The following is a 23,099-nucleotide window of genomic DNA, read 5'->3' on the forward strand; positions in this document are numbered from 1 at the left end:
TAACCGCATTTTTACACAAAAGGGGTGTTACTGGTGGTGAAATACCTTAGGGTTCAAACGCATCAGGTGGAAATGCACCAGGGCAAACAAAATCATTTAGATCCGCGAAGCACACTGCATTATTACTAGTCTACTTAGATATTCTGTGTAAAAGTAAATACAAATGATTATTTAGTTAGGTAGGGAGAAGTGAACATAGCATTTATTTGTATATAAGAGCATGTACGTATGATTTTTATTTAGAACAGTTTGATGTCGCTAGGATACATATTTTCAGATCCTTGATTTGATTGGTTAATTTAGATATTGAATCTCGAATTTCGAATCTCGAATCTCGTATTTCGAATCTCGTATTTCGAATCTCGAATCTCGAATGATCCTTCTCGGCTTTCGTATTTACGTATAACAAATGATTACATTTTTTTTTCGTAAATTCAGTAGCATAAAATACAATGGGGATTTTACAATATAAGATAAATGTTTATAATTTTCATAATTTACATCGTGTCATTCAATGTAGCTAAACTGTTTATACATACGCTTTCTGTACACTTTCAATTCATATTTTATCTTAATTAGCATTTTAAGAGACTAAAAATGCGTTCTGTTAATTTCCTCTACAGTGGGTAGTACATGGAATTATGACATTTAAAACAATAAGAAACACTGAGAATCTGGAATAAAATGGATGCAAAAATTTTTCCAAAATGACACACATATTTCAATTTTTGATGTTCGTATAATATTTTTTTGGATAGAATTTCGTCAGTACATCCTGGATGACTATATCAGAACTTCCTGTTTAGTTCAGGAACGTTCTTTCAGTACGAAATACTCGTTCTCAATTGGTTGTTCTTTTCCTTCCTGATATGTTGACTCATCTGTAAACATAATATTTTCTTGAAAATGAATCAATGCCATTTTCTACCAAAAATAAAATGCATTCCTGGTTAGAGTAATGCTTTGAAGTTTCTGTAATTTTTATATTTTTATAAACCTGCTGATTTTTATAGATGATAATAATCTTTATTTTGTCAACATAACCAATATAATCGGTGATTTCAAACACTAATAAATATTCCTAACCTGTATTTTTATGGTTGACGTCTTCTGATGTTATAGGTAAAGTTTTACTGTTGGCAGGCTCTCCTTGGTTTTTATCATGGTGTGCACATCCAGTGAAATCAGGTTGTGAGTCCTGAAATTAAAAAAAATGCAGTTAATATCCAAAATTAAGGTTTTTATTGAAATGATATATTTTTAGGAATGTGAAACTAATTTCATTGCTGTAACAGTATTTAATACTAGATATTAGCTTTAGGTTATTGCTAACCTTTGTATCCCTGGTTGTACTCAACAGGAAGTAAGGTTCAGTGGGTGTCTCGTACAAAACCACTGTTACACCATTCTGACCTTTGGGTTTTTTGTCGTCTGTGTCAATGTCCGGGTTATTAGAGAATGTATCCAAAGGATGCTCCATGTACTCATTTATTTTTCCCTTTGCGTGTTCCTTCACATCAATATGTTTCCTTTCAAAGTCTGACTCACATTTATTATCTTTATTGAACATTGGAATACATTCGTGATATTCCACATTCGTCATGTTGGGTTGATCTGTACGAAGGTCTGGTTCATCTAATAATTTTTCTTTTTCCTGTAAATTTGAAAATCTGAACTAACCTGACGCGAGTTATTTTTTATATTAAAATGCATACAGAATTGATTAAAAGTCACTTCCTCTTACCAACAATTAGCCCAGAGCAGCCATGTTTAAAAATTTAAATAGAAATTTTTTCTTAAAAAAAGGTTTACCTCTAAATCAACTCTTTTCGTATACTCTGGTATTTCTGAGTATTCGGTGATTTCATTAAAACATATATCGTCATTTAAAGCTTTATCCACGTTTTCCTTTTTATTTGAGCCAAAACATGAATATTTTCTGAAATTAGAAATTGGACTCTTATTCAAATTACTAATATCACGTATTAAAATAAACTGTATACAGGAAATGTACGCCCCCGTTTTATTTTCGCCAACTTTTGCCCTCGTAGTCAGCTTGCGAATTTAAGAAGGGGCAAATTGAAAGTCTTAAATGATTTCTCTTATATATCTGTGTCTGGGCAAATTCAACACGGGCCGAAACCGTTTGCAAGCATATAATGGCGAAAAAAACATAGGACGAAAATAATTCTGCATACAGTATATGTTGTTGGCTGTTATTTAAACTGAAGTCGTTTTGAGACCAAGAAAAAGAACATACATTTTGAAAAATTACCATTTTTACAATGTTTTTTTATTATTGTGATCTTCTTATACGCTTTAGCACTTGGCCTTGCTAAAATGTTTGCACTATGCACTACAACAATACTTTATCTTCAATCTTACATTTGCGCTGGCCTATTTTCCCCGGCTATCTACGCGGTGTTTTTGAAGGATGTTTTTAATCGGGATTTGAATTGTCCATTTTCGATGTTTTTTAAGTTCAATTTCATGAGTTAATGTTTTAATGATACGTATATGTAGAATCTATAAAATGAAATGATATAGATATAACCTTATTGATATTTTTACCATTTCCATTACAAAGGATTTAAACAAAGTAGAATTGTTGCAAAATAAACCAAATTTTTATTTATTTTTTTTTGACTGTGCAAAATTTTGACAGCACTATAATAATAAATACACATTTTTTTCTTTTAATTATCAAATTATTGCAAAGTTAATATTGGTTTTATCTGAAAAATTTGGTTATTGATCTCACATAATTTTTTTTTTCTAGCAGAATATGGTAAATATAAGTAGTTTAAGATTTACATTATTCTTCAAAGAGATTTTGTATTAAAGTGATACTTTACAAACTAGAAACTCTCAATCATAGTGTTAAACTTTAAGTTTTTTTTAATGTTAAATTTAAAATGAACAAAAATTAATGGCTGATCATGATTTACAATGACGGTGATTGGCTACGTTTTAGTGGGAAAAAAACACAACAATCAAAGTTCTTAAAAAAACCAATATGTTGGTTTTCATTATCATTTGTTATATCATAAATTTTTTCGCCCACAAAACCCAAAAGCTGACATTAATTCAGAGAAGCATTTGGTCGACATATTGATTGCAATCACTCTTCAACGTCTGCTTGGGTATAAATACCGGTCGAAAAAGTTACCAACGTTTGCTTTACGAATGAGGCAGTCAGGTTGCATGAACTTTTAAATGAATGAGCTACACTTTTTACACGTAGCAATACGTAAAAAAGAAATAAAAGAAGCTAAACCTTAAAAAATGATTATTAAAGAGGGCATATACTTTTAAAAAAATACTATTTTGAGGTATCCGTATTATATAATTATATCTTGCACGGACTGCGTTATTTCGCGTGCACATCGAACACGCGTATCATTTGTACAGAATGCACAACGTCGGCATCGAATTGTATTCCTCGGCTCTCCGGCCGAACCGCATTCAATGGTACGTAAACCCAAGAAAGTAACAAAGTATTGTCGTGTTTGTCCCTCTACCAAAAAAAAAACACAGATTAATCTACCTATACTACAGTGTATGATTTGCATGTGCGATGATATGATATCACAGCTTATGGAAATGTTCTGAAATGATCGAAGAAATTCGATACATGTATGCATAGATTTCAGTCTGTTTTTTATCTTTCTTTCGATATTCCTTTAGCAGTGAAGTGATTGTCGTATTTTCTTATATGAATTCGCGTTTCTGCAAATCTTTCCTTCCGATACAATTATATTTGTGCAACGTGTTCGGGTGAATAACATATCAATATGCAGTAGAGTTTGTATAGCGTCCTCGGTCTCATTAAGGGATGTGTTGTAGAAACGTTAACGGTTGTAAAACACAAAATGGAAATGATATGTAATTTATAAGTTTATGTCAGCTTTTAGGTCCATAATCTCTTTACCAGAATAAAGACAATGAAATTACTTTATAAATAATTTAAAAGATAGATAGATAGATAGATAGATAGATAGATAGATAGATAGATAGATAGATAGATAGATAGATAGATATCTTACTTATATCATAATTTTCAAAGAATTAAATGAAATATAACTGTATTTGAACTTATATATGACAAATATAATTCAATTATTTAATGCTTTTCGATCGGCAAAACTGTAATAGATAATAAATACAATTTTTTTTTATATAGGTTTTCAATTACGAATTTCACGGTATTTGTTATATTTACAAAGAAGAGGCAAATATATTTTGTTTTTGCACTGGGTCAAAAGTACTACCAACCTTCTAAATGCAATAAAAGATAAAAAGCCTCCAAATAAAGTGCCAACACCAACTCCAATGAAAAATGGCATTGCATTTAGCCAAATGGACACACCTGAAAGTATATAATATTGTAGTCTTTTTTGGAATACATTTAGGGATCTCCAGAGAATTATATAGAAATGCACAATCTAATAAGTAAATGAAATAAACCTCTCAAAGGAACATCTCCAATGAATATGTTTTGCTCATCTGTTGTTAGCATACTTGCATTTATACATTTTGTCAGATTTTCTGTTCTTGAATCTGTTCTAAAATGATGAGTAGACAAAACATGGCTACTACTGCTAGGCATGATTGTACACACAAAATCCTTTCTTGGGCCTGGCTTGTCCTTATTTGTCGTGTTATGCACTCGGCTCGATACAGCACGGATTTTTCGATCGTTCTTTTGGCAAGTGCAGTTGGATTTATAGCAGGTTTCTGATCCATTCACCACAATACAGAAAGTCAATGATTTTTCAAGCTTTTTATCCAGTAGTGTATATATCTTGCAGTTTGAGCTCATTACGCATGTCTTTATCTCTTTCTCTATGATGTCATTAAATTTCCCTTCAGTAAAATCGTGGATATAAATCTACTTTGAATTTGTCTGTGAATTAGGTGCATGTTTATGATTTTATTTCAAAGAAACTTCTTTTTAAAAACGGTTTGTGTTCTCACCTGAAGTTGTTATCGTCAAAAACCCTTCTAAGATGTTAGATAAACTGTTAAAGGATTCTCTGTAAGAGATAAGCTTATGATATGGCTTCCATTGTGTAAAATAATTATTTTATTAAGATACAAATACGAAGTGTAATCATTGGATCTACAGTTATTGAATAAAAGAAATGGTCATGGGCTATTAAAACTTTTTTTTCTGATACATGTATATTTTGCATACAATAAGACAGTTAACCTTGTTACCATCTTATCTTCTTTTTAGTAATTCATATCAATATACATGTATAATCTAAGTACCAACCTCTGTAGTGTAAGAGTTCCTAATTTCGCAATCTTATGACAAACCACTGAACATTTATTGGTTAGATGATAATATTAAAAGTGTTGATAACCGCGCTTGCTCAGGGTATCATTTAGTTTGAATTAATTGTTTGGTATATCATACTGTAAAAAAACCCACTGCCGGCTAAATATTCAACTAATATTATATATTTAAAGGGCCCTAACATGTTATTTACATTTCTATCTTATAATGTAATCTCTCTTATCAGTAAAAGTGTTAACATCTATTATTTATAGTTAATAAATTATATATATATATATATATATATATATATATATATATATATATATATATATATATATATATATATATATATATATATATATATATATAATAAAAAATAACAGAAAGCCGATTCAAAACTCTACCGGTTTTGAATCGGCTTTCTGTTATTTTTTATTATTTAATACTTGTGTGGATTAACTTTACTCATTTTGGATTATATATATATATATATATATATATATATATATATATATATATATATATATATATATATATATAAATATATATATATATATATATATATATATATATATATATATATATATATATATATATATATATATATATATATAATTTTTAGCAATTCCACGTTCCTCTGTTCAAAACTTGGAAGTTCACAAAGTTTGATAACAGTTAATTGTAGTCTAAATAAGAGTACCTGTAGGTGTCCGAAAACGTTTCCTACACGTTTCCTGTAAATTGTTCATATCTAGTTTCATTTGAACATGTTTTTGATTGCTAATCTGAACGTGTAATTAAAGTTTCATTCTAAATGCATTGATATTTTTAAGAGAGTGAAAAGCGCAAGGTATAAAACCTTTCGACCAAAGTTATTCATTTGATTACAAAAAACATACTCTGTTGAGTCATTAATATGAAGACCAAAATCTTGTTTCCATGGATGGTTGCAATGTTCAGTCCCATTGCCCGATTTAAGCAATGTAACACCAAGAACCAAACCTAGATGAAAAATTAAAAAACTATTTGTAAATTTTTTGTATTCTACAAACAAAGATCATAAATACATGCATATATTAGTCTTACAATTAAACAATTTATTACAAGGTTTAAAAAAAAATATGTGTTGATATACAACTACATAATAAAATACAAATATTTAACTTTTAATAGGCAAAGGTATTTTAACGTTCATTTTAGATTTTTAGGTAACGTTTCTTGCATTCTTAAAAGTATGAAAAATTCGCCGTATTTTATACTCAGACTGCAATTATCTGTATCTATCCACAAAATGGGAAAATGAATACCTACAATGTTTTCGCAAAACGTGACATTTAAAAAAACGCTTATTCATTAACTTCTCAGCAAGAGTTTTGGCACAAATGGGATTTCAAAAATGTATACAATTTTTTTTCTTAAAACCATATCAATTAACTTCAAATATGTACACTTTCAAAGAGTCGAAAGCTTATAAACGTGAGAATAACACTACAGTATTGTCTGGTATATATTGACACGACTTTTATTGTGTTTGAAATAGGACAAGAGCTTTATTCTAAATACCATATTAATTTGATTAATAGAATGTAAAATTTAGTCGTAAAAAGAGCTTAAAACTTCAATGTTTACAGAGGTATTTATACTTTGCCTCATTTTTACTGAACTGAAATTATAATTATTTACAGCTTTACACATTTCAACAGGTAAAATATGCTTCATAAAATCAAAACGTATTTAAAAACCAAACGTGACTTTTAAAATGTTACTAGATTGAGAACAATATGCACTGACATTATATAAATTTTTGACTCATGAAATTGACACTCTTCAAAAACCATTGTCAACCTCCGCTTTGCGTCGGTTGACAATAGTTTACTGGGTGTCAATTTAAACTGTCACCCTCCTGAACAGGCACTGCTAATTTTATTCTCCCGAATGTCTTAATTTTACTTTACTGCTTTTTACTTTACTGCTTAACTTTACTGCTTTTCTATCGGATTGATTTGAAATCTACCACGATCCGTACGCGCATAATTTATGCGCATGTAACATCTACATGTTGTTACATTCTCTATTTTAAATTAATGGCTTGTAAGTTAAAAAATGGTCAAAATATATACGAACTAATTCATTCTTTATATAGGCATGGGAAAAGGGACTCGGAAAGTAAAGTATAAATATTAATAGTTTTGCTCACGTTGGCTTTTGGAAAAGCATTGCAGAGAAAATTCTGTAAATTTTATAAATTGTTCTTGCAATGCTAGCTGTCTTAATGAAGGCCTTAAATTGAAATTCTAATGTGATTTGATAAAACCATCATTATTAGTCAAAAACTGTCTATATTTTAAAAAGCTTTCAGTGCGAACTTCAACTGATAAGAAGTAAAGAGAAAATAACCGCTAATCCACATTCTTAGTGTTAAAGATCAGCAAAGTGTGAAATTCATCATGAAGTTGTTTTTAGGAATAAACAAAAATCATAAAATCACCTTACCAAATACTTTGATAAATTCCCTGGTATACACCATCTTCAAAAAGACATTAAACACAGTATCGATTATCACAAACTATTTCCTTGAACTAAAAATGGCGGTTATGTTTTCACTAACACAGTATCACTATACATTTAACCTAATCTATAAATGGGAGAAATAAAAAAAGCATACATGTCCACTGTGTGTTAGTGAGCGTAATAGTGATATCTCCATTCAAGTGCTTTTCATTGAAAATGGGCGAGTTTCGTTTTACTGTACACAATTTGTAACTTGATTTGTGTTCCTTGTTTCCATTCAAAAAGTGAGTCACCAGTACAAGTACATGGGAAAAACATCTAATTGTTTAAGAGCGTACATATTTGTTTTCAAAACTCGTAAAATAACATACACTTGTTTAGTATACACACTGTTTATTCTTAAAAAGATGTATTTGGATTCAAATATATTTACATCTTAAGTGTATGAACAATGTTAGGCATGTTTTTACAATATGTATGCTATAATTAAACCGTTAAGATTTTCTGTTATAAGAATTAGATATAACTGAACCTTTTTAATGAAATTATTTGTTGTATAGTAAGCTTAACGTAAACATTTCAACACATACATGAGACTAATCAATAAAGCTCTGATTATGTATTAAAATATGTAAGCTGAGTGTGGAAATTATATGTATTGAAAATAATATATCATCGTTCACATTGTAGTATTTTTTGTGAACAATGAGCTAACGTTTAATTAGTCTGTGTTAATCAGTTTGCGTTTGTTGATAATGTGAAAAGTGATATGTAACATGCACTCGAATATGCTTAAACAAATGATAATACATTGATAAAGATCGTTTATATTCATATATTGCTTAATATCTTGTTTTATTATTTACATGGTATTATATATTTGTGTCATTATGTTATAAACTTATTCTGCATCTGAACCGTAATAGTGAGTCATACAATGACTTTTGGCATTGTATTAGATAAATTCTACTTGCATCAAACTACCACAGGGTAAAACAATAAAATACAAGTCATATATTTGGAAAATCCAGTTGATTTTTTTAACAAAAATGTTTAATTATGATTTATGATTATGATCTTATGATGTATTTGGTTGACTTAATAAACATTTTTAATTATTGACAGTGTATAATATACCACCATATAGACATTCGCATATGATGAAAAAAGGCCATTCAGTCAACTGAAAGGCGAGTGAGGGCAGCTTTATCTCTATCACTGAATGGCATAACTATGCAAATTAGTCATGTTTCCATACTTTTAATAAATGTCACTCTAAAAATACATGTATCTATATTTTGTTATAGTGTCAATTGTTTAATTAGATTTAAAAGTTTGGTTAAACGATGTTTCAGTACAGTGTATTGATTAGTTTTCATATTGAACGACCTTTCTATGTTAAATTAAACTCAAATAATAGAATCGTGTAATATATCCTGAAATTTATTTATGCTTTCAATTATTCAATCTTTACAACTTTCTCTGCCTTAAGTTAACTTTGGTTAATGACTTTCAATGTTAAACTTCTAGCTGTCTCGTATTTTTCTCTTTTTAAATGGATACTCATGAAGATTGTTTGTTTTATTGGGTTTTTTAAAAACTCTGATTTTGAATTTGCATCTGATGTCCATATCCCAAGATTTGATTTAGAGTTTTTTAACCTCTGTTGTAAGCTCGTCGTTCACTTAAGCTAGTTTGTTAATTCGAACAGGTGAACGAAAAGCACATATTTGCCCATTTGCAACAACACCCATTTTTAAGAACTTTCCCCTTTTTTTTGTTTAACAGTCAATATTGTATGCAGAATCCTTGATTTGTTGGAAAACTTCTAGAAAAGTGTCTGCAACTGAATATGTCATTGAAAAACGCATGCTTGGAAATTTGGTGTATTGATAAATTTTAAAGATGTCAGTTTTACAGAGTAATTGACTGAGAAAATGTTAGTCGATCATCGGTGTGACCGAGCGATAGTCGAGTACTCGAGTACTTGTTAACATCCCAAATAAATTTTCTTGAACTATTTGCACATTTATTCAAATGGAGCACAAACTATCAATGTGTAAATCAAATTGTTTATTTTTAAGACTGAAATAAATCTATTTTCAATGGCATTCAGCGCGTTTGCTGAAAATAAAATATTCTAGGCCATTTCCTGAAATTAATGGGAAGAATTTTTTAAGTCTGCTTTCCGCTCGAGGTAAATATTACTGAAAAATATATTTTTGACATACTTCCTGTTGACCAAGTTTCACAATGATCCATATATGTTTTTTCCTATTATGTTTATTAGAAAAAAATAAAAACTAATACCCACCAATTAATTTAAATGCACAAGAAAAATGTTTGAAAATCAAATTAAAATTTCTTTATACTGTTGGAAGGCAGGAAGAAATCAACCAAAAAGGATTAATATAAAAAATATTAAAACTGTTGAAGTTAGGTTCTCGATAGTTTAACTGGTCAAATATCTGTCAGACAGATCGCTTAAGAGAACAAATGGAACGGACAGTACGACTTTGATTTTTATGTTTACAGCGTACGTGCAACGTTTGTGACGTGCTATTCTGCTTAATATTTCGATAATTATAAATAATTCAGAGTTTAAAGAGGCATGATCACGATTTTGGTCAAAATGTTTTGATTTTAATATCTAAAATACTTCAAAAAGGTCTTTTAATTAGGCAGCCAAAATTTGAGTGGCATTTGTTGAGTAGTGGGCGAATTACAGAGCTTACAATTCTTTGCTATGTAAACAAAGCTTTTGTTTACATTTTGAATGTTGAAGTGAAAATTTCAGTTTCAGACCTTAATGAATGTGTTAAACGTTATGAACTGTTAAATTTATGCTCAGAATGAACAAGAATAGCTTGAAAAAGATTTTTTTACTGGTATATTTGACCTATTAGTATGTAATCAAAAACAGGACACGAGTCTTGTTAATATGACAAAGAATCGTAAGTGCGCGCTGTATTTTGCAAATAATTCTACGACTGATTCTCAAAATTTTTAATTTCCTTTGTTCATAAGCAATGCATTCTTTAAGCATTGTTAAATAATAAAAACAGAAAAATAGAATTACACCAAACTCTTGACCATGCCCTTTTAAACCATGTTCATCAATGATATGAAAAAATCAAAGCTTTCCCCTTTGAAACGCCGCCATTAACCTGTTAGCTTTAAATACACAGCCAGTACTAAAATTCTGTGATTTTAGATTGCAAATGCCATGAACGTATCTGGATGATAACGTAGAAAAAATGTGCAAGGTGTCTCGAGTATTTCCGAATAGGGAAAAGACGACAACATGTCGAATTATAAATCTTCGCAAATAATATGCTTTCGTTCTCAATTTCTTATTAGCGCCATGGAGGTGTAAGTAGGGGGTAACAATATACATGTATTTGTAAACATTTTAGCAGACACCAATTTCCCACATTGCAATACGTGACACTTTTTTGCGAAAGTAAATAATTTTCTTCGAATTAAATTGTTGCATTAAAACTTACTCAATAAAAATAATACTTTTTTTTAATTTTGGGCAATTTTTGGGTATTAAAAGGTATATACGGCATGACGGCAGCCCAGTCGTGTCACATTTTGAAAAAAATGTGTACAATTTAAGAGGGCTGGATGGTCGTGTTCATTTTTAAACTGTATTGGTCTCTTTTCGAAAAAGAGCTTTGTATAAAGATATAGCTAGGGAAATATTAAATTTGAAAAGCTAAAATTCATTCAAGTTTCCTTGACTAAGTAACAATTTCCAGCTTAAAAAATAATATCTTAACATTTAGGGCAGGTCTTATTTTATTTCTTTTATCGATTTTACTCATACGTACATGTAATTAACAGTTATGTGCTTTTTCATTAACGTTCGTCAAAATTTGAATAAAACAGTAGTCTGCTAGGACACACCGAAGTTTGCTTATTGTACCCATGTTCGTCTTTTAAAACACATATTACAAATTTAGGAGCTTATCAAAGACTTCACCTGTAAAAGGGAACAAACATTTACATGGAATTATATACCAAATAAATATAATAATAGAGGAGATCAAATACTGTTTGCATCCAAAGCTAATGTTGCAGAATTTATGCGTCTATCATGTTTATTCTAAAAAGAAAAAAAAGAAAACAATAACTGTTTGCCCAACTCCTATCATTCCGTCTTCATCTCTATTTACCCTTTTCCTATTAGCTCTCATTAAGGTTTTCCGCTCTCAGCGGAAAACCTTACTATTATTCTGAAAATTTTTCAAATTTCTTATTATTTTTTTTTCTTCTAGACGCCAACTTTGATCCTTTATATCTCGCTCGTTTGTTCACCGACTGTTTTGAAATTTTCAGGACTGAGAACATGGCGCGTGATGTTGTCGTTGCATATTTTAGTTGTGAAAAATCCCTATCCGGTTTTGAGTTATTTCCCTTTTAGTAAAATTTAACGACTTCTTTTGTCCAGGGGGTTTAGCTTTAACGATGACTGGCAGAGTCTCAAAGATGGGCTGGTTTGGAAGCTAATACATTGCATTTGTGCGAGATATATTTTATTTATGATTTAAATGCAAATAAAAGGGGTGGTATAGATGTTGAAACAAAGGTAAGAAAAAAATTCAAAAAAATTCGCGTATTTTCCGTGTAAGTTTTCTACCTGATAAAAATTTGTTATAACATGTATTTTAAAAGTTCTTGGTCTTACCCAGACCTTTCATTCGGTATACCGAAAAAGGGGCTGGCCCTTATAATTAGGGAGTTAGAGGCGTCCAAAGTTTCTTGTCAATAACTTAAAAAGGAATAAACATTTCTAATGCATTATTGAAGCAAAGTTGTAAAGAAATTAATCTTTAATCCTTCTATAGTATTCAATTTAATGTTTTCGTAATTTATAGTCAGTATTTGCAGAAACAATTGTTGTCAGTTCGGTCCATTTTTGTGGGGGTGCGCACGTTTATGAGGTTATGAAAGGGCTTCTTGTAATGCATTAACTGATACATGTAGCGCGCAAAAATAATTCCACATAAAATTCCCAAATGCTTTTGTACATATGAACATTTTCATTTCATATAGATAAACCTCTTTGACCTTATTTTTGTTGTTTGTTTCATAACTGTGCCCCTGTCTATATTTAGATGCATTACGAGACTCAGGTAACCGATCAATAGGAGAGTCGCTAGCTGTATTCAGGCCGTCGCCTAGACGACAGTGCATGTGCTTGTAGAGCTGGACGTACACAATTAACGCCCCACTGTGTTACTGTAACAGAGACATTTTGAATTGTTTCAGTACTGGGAGATGTGTTAATAAAATGGTTCCAATGCATGGTAATTAAACTCAACTTTTCTACAATACGTATACACGCCCGTCATATAAAGCACAATGTGTGTTACTGACATGACAAATGTACGCTGGCAATTTAAACGAACGCGGGATTGCTCCCGATAGAACAATTCTTTTACAGCAAAAAAAAAAAAATACTAATTTGCGATGGATATAATATAATTATCATCGTGGAGATGATTTTAAAAAGTGAACTTAATATTCGTATACGATAATATTTGAATCCAAAGCCGCTAGTTTTAAGTTACGGTTATTAGGGATATTGATTATGACTTGCCCCGCGTTTCAGGTTTTTTACTTGCAAAACATCTACAAACGAAAATACCAAACAACCTTCAGCAGCAACTTATAAATTATTTATTCCATACACAATTCTAAAGAGGTAATTAAATAAATTTTATAAATGCTTTATACTTGTATTTGCTATCTTCCATGGAAAAAAGTGGCATGGAAAAAATGTTGTTGAATGTTCATCAAATACGCTGTAGCCTTAGCAATCGAAAATAATTAACAAACTGTATATTGATAGATTGACATATCAACAAACATTCAGACCCGCAATGTGTTTTCTTATAAGTTCTATAAAACGTAGACTCAATGACTGAATTCTTTACCGTTTTCCGTCTGGGTTATTTTGAATCACGTGTGTACGTTATGTGTAGCCATATAGATGAACACTTTAAGTGTTTGATTTTTAAAAGAAATTGTGTACATGCAGAGCAATGCAATGCTAGGACAATAAAATTCCAACAATGTATATGGTGAGGCCGGTCAGACTGATACTGGTTCTGCTTGTTCTACAAATAGCGAATGTAAGACGAAGTATTTGGGTGTTATATTTTAAACAAATATAAGTATTGCTTTCTTAAAAGCTTGCATTACTCAACAAAGTATTTTATTGGAATCATTCTTAGTTACCTTAGCTGCATATATGTACCGCTCGGTCTGTATCCCGGAAAAATTGACTAGCATCCGAAATTTTTCATACAAGGTCTACAGACTTGCAGCTAACATTACCTTTAAAAATACATTTTAGAATTTGCCGCTGTTTATAAATTCATTAAAATGACGCGCAGAATCAAGTGGTAATATGTCGTTTGATATGGGACTTATGACGTCTATTGTTTTCATTATTTCAAGCTTGTGGGTGGAATGAAATCAGTTTCACATGTTATAATACATAAAGATGTCCTCTCCCCACTTTTTCTCGAAGCAACTATTTTTATAAAATTTACATAAAAAAATTGAATTATCATGGAGTTGCTCCCCCCCCCCCCCCCCATTTTGGAAGCATGTTAAAAAAATTGTATGAAAATCATGAAATTATGAGTGAAATTTTGAAAATTGTGGAAAATTAAAAAAAAAAATCTTTATTTGCTTTATTTGGATGAGTTCCCCCCCCACACACACACACTTTCAAAAACGATGCTACGTGCTAGCTAGCTTGGAAATTACTCATTTCTTTATTCCCCTCTTTAATAAACAAAACAAACTAACAAACATAACCAATCCAGATAGATATAATTACATGTATCAAAAATAAACTTAAAAAACAAACTACATATTCATCCTTCACCCACAATATTGCCTTTTCGATATTTGTCATCGTTGTAGACCCGTGTAACAATCTGTTAAATAGGTGCTTGCACGAAAAAGAACCCCTTGCTGATCTACATTTTCATTAACGCATGCAAAGAAAAAATATATTTGATTTATTTTTGAATTTTTTTTTATGTAAAAAAAAAGAGAAGAAATTGGTTCTTAGTCTCTCTTTATGCCTGTTTGTTAGCGGTTAATCCAAGTTCATTTTGAATATCCTTTTGTAATTTAAAAAATGCGATGTAGATTTTATTCATGCAATATTTCGGATAAAACAAGAGTTGTTTCTTGAAATTTTATTAGACCATACAATTGTAAAATGCTAACATTGAAAATTGTGCCCGATTTCTTTCCTTTTTTTAAGGTAAAACTTTATTGATTTAAAAAATGATTCTTTGAGACAAACAAATTGACATAATCAATAAGAGTTTGACAATCTCTAACTGCAGGTCTGTAGCTTTTAGTCGGAAAAAGAATCGGATGGACGACCTAGCACACAGATCGTCCATCCGAATTTCTTGAAAATTGCCATTATTTTCGTACGCGGACGCAATGCTCACCGAGACTAAATGGTTCGTATCTTAAGTTTTAAGTTTTAACTGCTTTGAAAGGAAATATTGGTTTTCTGATAATTATGAACATGAATCATTTAATAAAAATAGTTAAAATTACAGTAAAATTACCGGCATCGGTCTTCTCCGTGCGCGGATTTAGAAGGGGAAGGGTTTCAGACCACTACCCCCCCCCCCCCCCCCAGCGAAATTTTTTTCAATTACGTGTACATTATAAACTTACCAAATATGCCTCGGACATCCCTTGGCAAACTCAAATAACCGTCTGACTTTTCAACCCCCACCCCGGAAAAATTTTATGATCCGCGCATGTTCCCCCTCCTCGAAATACAAAATTATTCTTCAAAACCCCTTGTAAAATTACCAGGATCTCCGCATATATACTAAGAGATTCATTGGCGCTTGCGTTCGATAAAAATGCGTGTAAAACGTTTGCCAATGGTCTTTTTACCTTCGTACCGGGCATAACCACAGTCCCACTCTGTGAATAAAATGCGGCGAATCAAACTAAAGACAACGTGTTAAGATCTGTATTTGCTTATAAACATGTAGTATCATCATGCAAAATGCACTGTTCAAATATAATTTTTTTTCACTTTACTTGTAAAATTCAACATCTGTCTCGTAATTTTTTCTAACAGTTTATTTCTTACATAGTTACTTTTTTTTATTTAGTGATTGACACTTATCAGACTTTATATGTGATTTCAAAGAGACAGAGTGTCATGTCTCAAGGACTGTTAATCTCTTAAAACAACATTGTGCAATTATCAGAGTTTCATTTCTTGGACATCAAAGACTCATTGAGTTAATTTAATTATTTTATATCTGTGAACCTTTCACTCAGCTTACTTATGTCATTACCTGTCAATTGCAATTTATACTCATTGTTAAGATTCTTATAAATAGTTATGTACAATTGTCAATGCGCAGTCTGGAATACGGCGGCCAGCCCCGGCCACGTCCGACTCTCCCAGAGTCTTGAGTCCAGAAGCCACTTCTGGCAATATCCGACTTGTTTGTAACATGTATGTCTGTTAAATTGTTATAATGTTGCCATCGTTGAGTCTCGTCCAATAATGTGGAATCCTGCATCAATTGCCTGTTTATTTCTCTGGAACTGTATACTGGTGGACCTTCGGGAATACGGCAAACCAGGGACGTATATACTAACGTTAGTATATACGTCCCTGGGCAAACCTACCCTTCGTTTTAGCTTACGGCCCACAGCGCGCCCTAACCTTTTACCATATAAACTTTACGCCAACATTCCCTCACCCGGTTCGTACTGCACACGACCGATGCAGATCCAGACGAATTCTCTATCACCGTAAAATCTACGCGGTCACAGAAATATAATACTTTGTTTCTCAGTGTTTACACATCTAATATTGTACTATGGTCAGCTCTCAATTTTTTGTAATACGTCAAAAGTATGACGCAGCTACGACGGAAAACCTAATCGTTGCTTGCAACGAGCTCGTCTCTAGTTGTATTTCTCTTTCAATATTTTTCTTATTTTTGATCTCTTTTAACGTCTAATGTTGTGCATTGTATGCATCTTTAAACATTTATTTGTTAATAATAACGTAATATTTAATATCTCAACACCATCAAGTTAAATAATTACAACTGTTCTATATGCACTACATAATATTGCTGTTGTACGCAAAGTAATAAAGCGATTTTCACATACATTTTTTCTTATTTCTTTAAAAGACAAAACACATTTGGTTCACCTTAAGTAAATCAAAAAGAGGAAATTGCATTACAATATACATTTTATTGCAAAACAAACGACAAAATCAAAAATGTATTACAGAGCAAACATTAATCTGAACAATTTTTACGCATACTTTCTCGTTTATTCATAAACATTTGAAAATTTTATAATAAAATATTGTGTTTTTATATATACAGTGCCTTAATAAGATCCTCCTTGTAAATGAACAGGGTTAAACAACTTCCATCCTTGTACGATATTTTAAAGTTGTGTCAATGTTATCAAATTAGAACCGCTTCTTGATAGAAAAGGTTCCGCATACATGTATTTCATATTCACGTTGTTTTTGTTTTCATGATGATAAACAATCATCAGTTTTACTCAATTCAAAATACACATTCTCAGTAGGCTGATCGTCTCCCTTCTCGCATTCTGATGCAGCTGAAACAATGACATTGCTTTATTCTTGTTGTCACATGAAATGCGATTGAATTGGAGTTTTTAATGATTTATGTGAAACAAACTTTTGTTTAGACAATTCTTTTTTTACAATACTTGTACATTTTACAAATAACATAATAAAAGTTGAAAAAAATTTATACCTTTTCCCTCTTGGTTAACATGTTTTGCTTCCAACCCGTCGGCCTTTTTATCCTGGTTTTCACAATGGTAATTGGTACACTCCGGAACCAAGAGCTTCAAAATATTTTTTATCAGAAAAAAAAAATTGGAATATCATACAATCACTGCTCACGTGGGAACATTTTTAACTGAATCAAAAGATCTAAAGCACTGTATAATAGAAAAAGCAAACAAATGAAACACAACATAAAACTTTGTTATATTTTTGCTCACTATGTCAAGTCTTGATAATGTACGGTAGTTAACGAATAGGGAATCATTCTTTGAGTAATTCAAGAAGATCAAATACGATCAACTCAAATTATAAAAGCAAATAGTTAGCAGTAAGTTTTATTTTATTTTATCTGGTTGTATTTTATACTGAATACCTTTTCATTCTCAGAAGCAGCACTCAATTCAAAATGAACTGATTTACTATGTACTTCCTGAGCAGTATGCGTCATTATTTCGCATTCTTCTTTAGGCGAATGGTTCATTGCACCAACAACACATGGATATTCCATCGTATTTTCCTGGATTTTTTCTATATTTGTGTTTTGTAAGGAAACCATGTAATCATCCTCAGCACGGAAATTAGCACAATCATTATAACCTTCTTCTTCCTGTCGATCACCAGAATTAACTTCACTGTTGGCAATAGCAATACCATCCGTCTTTTTTGAATTACCCGAAAATAATAATTTTAACTTTTTCTTTTGCTCCATGTGCTGCACCTGTTCCTCTTTCGTTTGGTCTTCACTCTTAAAGCTATGTTCACACATATCAACATGAGTGACTAAAGAAGAAGAAGCGCAGAATTTCGAATGAGTTGCATTTCTTAAACTTTCTTGGTGGTGGTGGTGTTGAAAATCTTCTATTGGCTGTAAAATGCAAACTTGAAGTCAAAATTGTTTTGGTGCAATTCAATCGTAAATTTTCATATTATTACAACAAAATAAGCAAATCATACGAATTCAATGATACGTTGTCGCTATGAATAGATTACAAGTAAATCCTTATTTTATCCTGCATCCATCATATCTAACTGTAATATTAATTCTACGAACGTATGTACTTCAAAGCTTTCTTTTCCGTTATATTCGATGAAATTTAAAATGAGGAATTAAAAAAATCGAAACACTTCTGCGTAAAAAGTGGTTTTTATTACAATTTGTGAATCGATAAACTTTGTTTTGCAGCTTTCAAAGTACTAGTAAATCAGTTTTGTTATTAACAGTCAAGTTTGTGTAATCTAATATATATTATTTTTGTATTTCTGTTTATGTGTGCATGACAGGATAGTATGTATTATCATTCTTTCATTTTAAATACTGAAACCTGATTGGTTTAGACGCAGTTGGTAATCCGTTCTATTACCCTCAGCGTTAGCAACACACTTGGCAAAGGGTAACACAACGAATTGTTACTTGCGCGTAACTTATGCACGTACGGTTCGCCGTAGAATTCACTTTATATCTATATAAAAGCAGTAAAAAAAATTTAAAAATAAGACATTCAGTACAATAAGATAAATAGTGCCTGTTTGGGAGGGTAACTGTTGAAATTAACACCCCTCGAAAACCACTGTCAACCTCCGCCTCGCGTCGGTTCAACAGTTACCATCCCAAACAGGCACTATTTATATAATGTTAGATTAATACCGGTAACTTCTTTCTAGGTACTTTTTTACCATTTATGACAATATCCTATCTTATGTTATCCAAAGTAAAGTTCAAGGATAGCGGCACTATGACCATCAATTATGATGTTTGTCCTAAAGTGCAATATTTCGTTCTGACTGAATTTTTTTACAGTGCAATTTTTTTTTTTGGGGGGGGGGTTTACATATGTTTAACCTCCACCTATTACATTTCATTTGACATCAATTTAAAATATGAGCACTTCTGGGTTTATTTTCTACTGATAAATAATAAAAATGTTTATCCTCGCGGCCGACCGCTTATAAATTTTGAAAACCTCACATCTTTTTTAGTAACAAAAATTAAATACACTGAACGATCCAACGTTAGGTACTCTCTCTGCTCTTGCTAAAATAACCTTAGCGTCGTTTTTCAACGGTAAGTACATGCGCTATTATTGATATTTCATGCTAAAAAAAACATGGGTTGCGACTAAAAACACAATTAAAATATGTGACATTTGCGTTTTCTAAATAAATCCTGCATTATAGGTAAAAACGTTATAAAACTTTGGTGTTCCGTACTTCTACTTAGTTGTGAACGTTTCCAATTAAATGTTTACACATTTTACTGGAATGCATCAACAATATCCATCAAAAACATCCTCTGACAACATAGAGGAAAATTAAAGACTCTAATCCATTAATCAGTAACAAGACTGAAAACTTGATGTGTTAAAGCCATCGGATTACGTTAATAGCTCCTCTCTATCTGAACACAAGATAATGATAATTAGTTCATTTATATTCTTGTGTCATCATGATCAATATTACATTTTTAGCTAAAACAAGAAATACGATTGTTAAATAGGAAAGAGGCATTGTTTTGCCATTACACCTAACAATAAGCATAAATATTGATTAAGATGTCTACCTCATAATAGATTGTTTTACTGTCCTCTGGAATTTCTGAGTATTCTGTGACATCATGTATAACCGTTGTAATGTTTTCCTTGTTGTATGTTCCATTTACCTCTGATGAGGTTTTAGGCAGCAAATATTTCCTTTAGTTAAAAAAAATATGTTCATAGATGTATAAATATTTTGTTTTATTATAATGTTATTATTTGCTGTGATCATCATGTTTGATACATCTAACACCATATACAAGACCATAACACAGAGTCATAAAAACATCTTTCATATACGTTCTAGAATAGATGAGTTCTACTTTAACTAAACCACCGTCAAATAAAAACAATCATGTTGTTTTTTATTAACAAAAATGTAAATTCATTTTTCATTAATTAGGTCTTATAAATAAACGTTTTCAATTAAATTCAATCAACGTTTTTTTACCCATAACCAGTAATTCGCACAGGAGCTTTCAGTCAAATTAATGGTGACTGAATGTCATTGCTCTGTCATTCAGCCAAATTTCCAGATATGTTTGAAAACATTTAGTGGACAGAATATAAAATATTTATTTTGTGTCAACCGTTGAATTTGATTGAAAATGTGAATAATTAATGTATTAATAAATGTTAACGTAGGACAACTTGTGTCAACTTAATGATTTAACCACACTTTCTCCATTTTATCAAACAATAACTTTTAGTCATAAATATTAGGCTATTCTGCATATACCTTTGAAACCAAATAAATGTTGTCAGGCTTCCAACTACAGTCCCTACTCCGACTCCGATTGCAAAAATCAGAAAATATAACCAAGTAGTATTTCCTGAAAGAAAATAACAAGACAATTGCTGTGACTTTATCTTTACAAAATTGTTTTTTAAATCACAGTAATACATATAATTTGAAACTTCCAAACTTTGAATTATCACCTTCTTTCAGTTTGATGTTATCTTCCTTTAAAAGCTTATCCATGGCAGTGGTGTATTTCACCGGATTATCAAAACTGTTATTTTCTGTGAATGTGACATCTGTTTGTGCTGTATCGCAGATTCTTTCATCGTAAATGAACTTGAATTTGCATATGAGATTCGTGATCTTAAATATTGAATCAGAATTTGTTCTGTCCTGTCCATGGAATGTGTCGATAGATCGTCGATTACGTGTGTCAGGACACGTGCAAGTAATCGCAGAGCATTTTTTCACTTTCTTTGTAACAATACAAAAGGTTAATGAATTGGTATTATTTTTATCCAACACTGTGTATAATCTACAGTCCACACTGCTGATGCAAATGTTGATAGGATCTTCTAAGCCTGTTTTTAAAGTATCTTCTATGAAAAGATAAGGCAAACAATATGATTCAAATACATGTTAAAACGATAATTCTGATTTAAAAACCAACCTCTTTCTAAAGCCAAAGCATTTTGCAATTAGAAGAGGCTACATTCAAAAAAGTACTTTACAAACCTTGATTTTCTATATCTAGAAATTCATTTAGAATGTTTGGTAGTTTCTTTAATGATGCTCTGTAATAGAATATTATGATAGCTATTTTGATTTTATAGGTAATACATAATTATTTAAAATAGGTTTGTGTGTATTTTAACATGACATTGTGATTGTTCGCCAGTTGTTTAAGTGGATTACACGCCGATAAAACTAATTAAGTTGTTATCACTTCCTCATAATAATGATCATGTATATCATACTTAACAGATTCATTTCTTTTAAAACCAAAATCTTTTTTCCATGGATGGGTACAAGTAGGTCCAGATGACACGATTTTGGTTGATGTCGGCAGCAAATCACTTAGGACTAAAACTAAAACCACATTTAGTTTTTGGCACTTTTATCAGACAAGCTACGTGTATAAATAAATGACATTATATGATTATGAATTTGCATTAATTAACTAAACCATGTATACGGCTATGCTGGAGTATCACAAAGAAAAATGCGTTACCGACCCTTGACAGCATCATTTGATTAGCAATAACTTAAAAAAGAACAACACTTATCAGTTTTGTTAAAGACATTATTGTTCAATTCAGGTCATCGCTATCATATAAAATGTAACAAAAAAAGGTAGTCAGTGAATAGGAATTGTCTTACATATGTACATGTATTACATGTCATTGTTTTAATAGCAGGTTTTCGTCTTATCAAAAAATAGACCCAGTAATCTGCATTTTGTTAATCAGAACTATTTACAGTTAAGTTTCTTATCATTAAAATTGCAGAAAATGCAAAGTCCGTATCTACTATAAATTATGATAAACTGAATAACATTACGAGTTTTTCATAAATGTTCTTTCTTATTCAGTGTCATAGAGGCAGCGTGTATGGTGGCTTTCAATTTCAAACCCTTTTTAATTACGTGTTAAACATACCACAAGTAACTTAATATTGATATTGAAATTTTAAAATGTGTAATAACCAAAGTCCATATTTCTTTAAAAACAAATACTATATAAATTGATATAAAAAAAACCAACATTACCAGTTATGAAAATAGATTTTTTGGCGACACACATCTTGTAAACAAGCGTCATTTAATTCCTTATACCAGAACTACACAATAATTATTCAACTAATATGATGCATATACGTATCACAAGTGTATAACAAATATAATTGCAAGGACAACAGATGTACGTAAAACGTGGGAAATCCCTCCTACGGAGGAAATGAAAGAAACGGTTATTCATTCGATCATTCATACTTTGTTTCCCTCATATAAGGATTATTTCAGAATATACAATTATGCATACATGCAACACATATAATTATAATGCAAAGCATACGTTTTTACATATATACAAAAACAAAAAAGGGGGGAGGTCCTACACGGAGGAGGAGGGCAAACACATACACAGATTATGCTGCTAACATTTGGTTAGG

General features: G+C 31.0%; 2 protein-coding genes across 2 annotated transcripts; both read right to left on the bottom strand.

Moving 5' to 3' along the window:
- Nucleotides 1-433: 433 nt before the first annotated feature.
- LOC128157870 (uncharacterized) lies at nucleotides 434-8,043 on the bottom strand. Its single transcript, XM_052820529.1, has 9 exons — nucleotides 7,778-8,043; nucleotides 6,184-6,286; nucleotides 4,978-5,036; nucleotides 4,468-4,866; nucleotides 4,276-4,369; nucleotides 1,813-1,939; nucleotides 1,334-1,654; nucleotides 1,087-1,198; nucleotides 434-881 (listed from the first exon to the last, which is right to left on the bottom strand). The coding sequence occupies exons 1-9, from the start codon at nucleotides 7,809-7,811 to the stop codon at nucleotides 808-810; spliced, it is 1,323 nt and encodes a 440-aa protein (XP_052676489.1). The 5' UTR covers nucleotides 7,812-8,043; the 3' UTR covers nucleotides 434-807.
- A 12,135-nt stretch (nucleotides 8,044-20,178) lies between these two features.
- On the bottom strand, nucleotides 20,179-22,806 carry LOC128157875 (uncharacterized). The gene is made up of 6 exons (XM_052820537.1): nucleotides 22,699-22,806; nucleotides 21,908-22,019; nucleotides 21,666-21,724; nucleotides 21,128-21,529; nucleotides 20,928-21,021; nucleotides 20,179-20,344 (listed from the first exon to the last, which is right to left on the bottom strand). The coding sequence occupies exons 1-6, from the start codon at nucleotides 22,748-22,750 to the stop codon at nucleotides 20,179-20,181; spliced, it is 885 nt and encodes a 294-aa protein (XP_052676497.1). The 5' UTR covers nucleotides 22,751-22,806.
- Between the last annotated feature and the right edge of the window lie 293 nt (nucleotides 22,807-23,099).

The sequence above is a fragment of the Crassostrea angulata genome, chromosome 8 (genome assembly GCF_025612915.1).
Source record: "Crassostrea angulata isolate pt1a10 chromosome 8, ASM2561291v2, whole genome shotgun sequence".
Classification (NCBI taxonomy): Eukaryota; Metazoa; Mollusca; class Bivalvia; order Ostreida; family Ostreidae; genus Magallana; species Magallana angulata.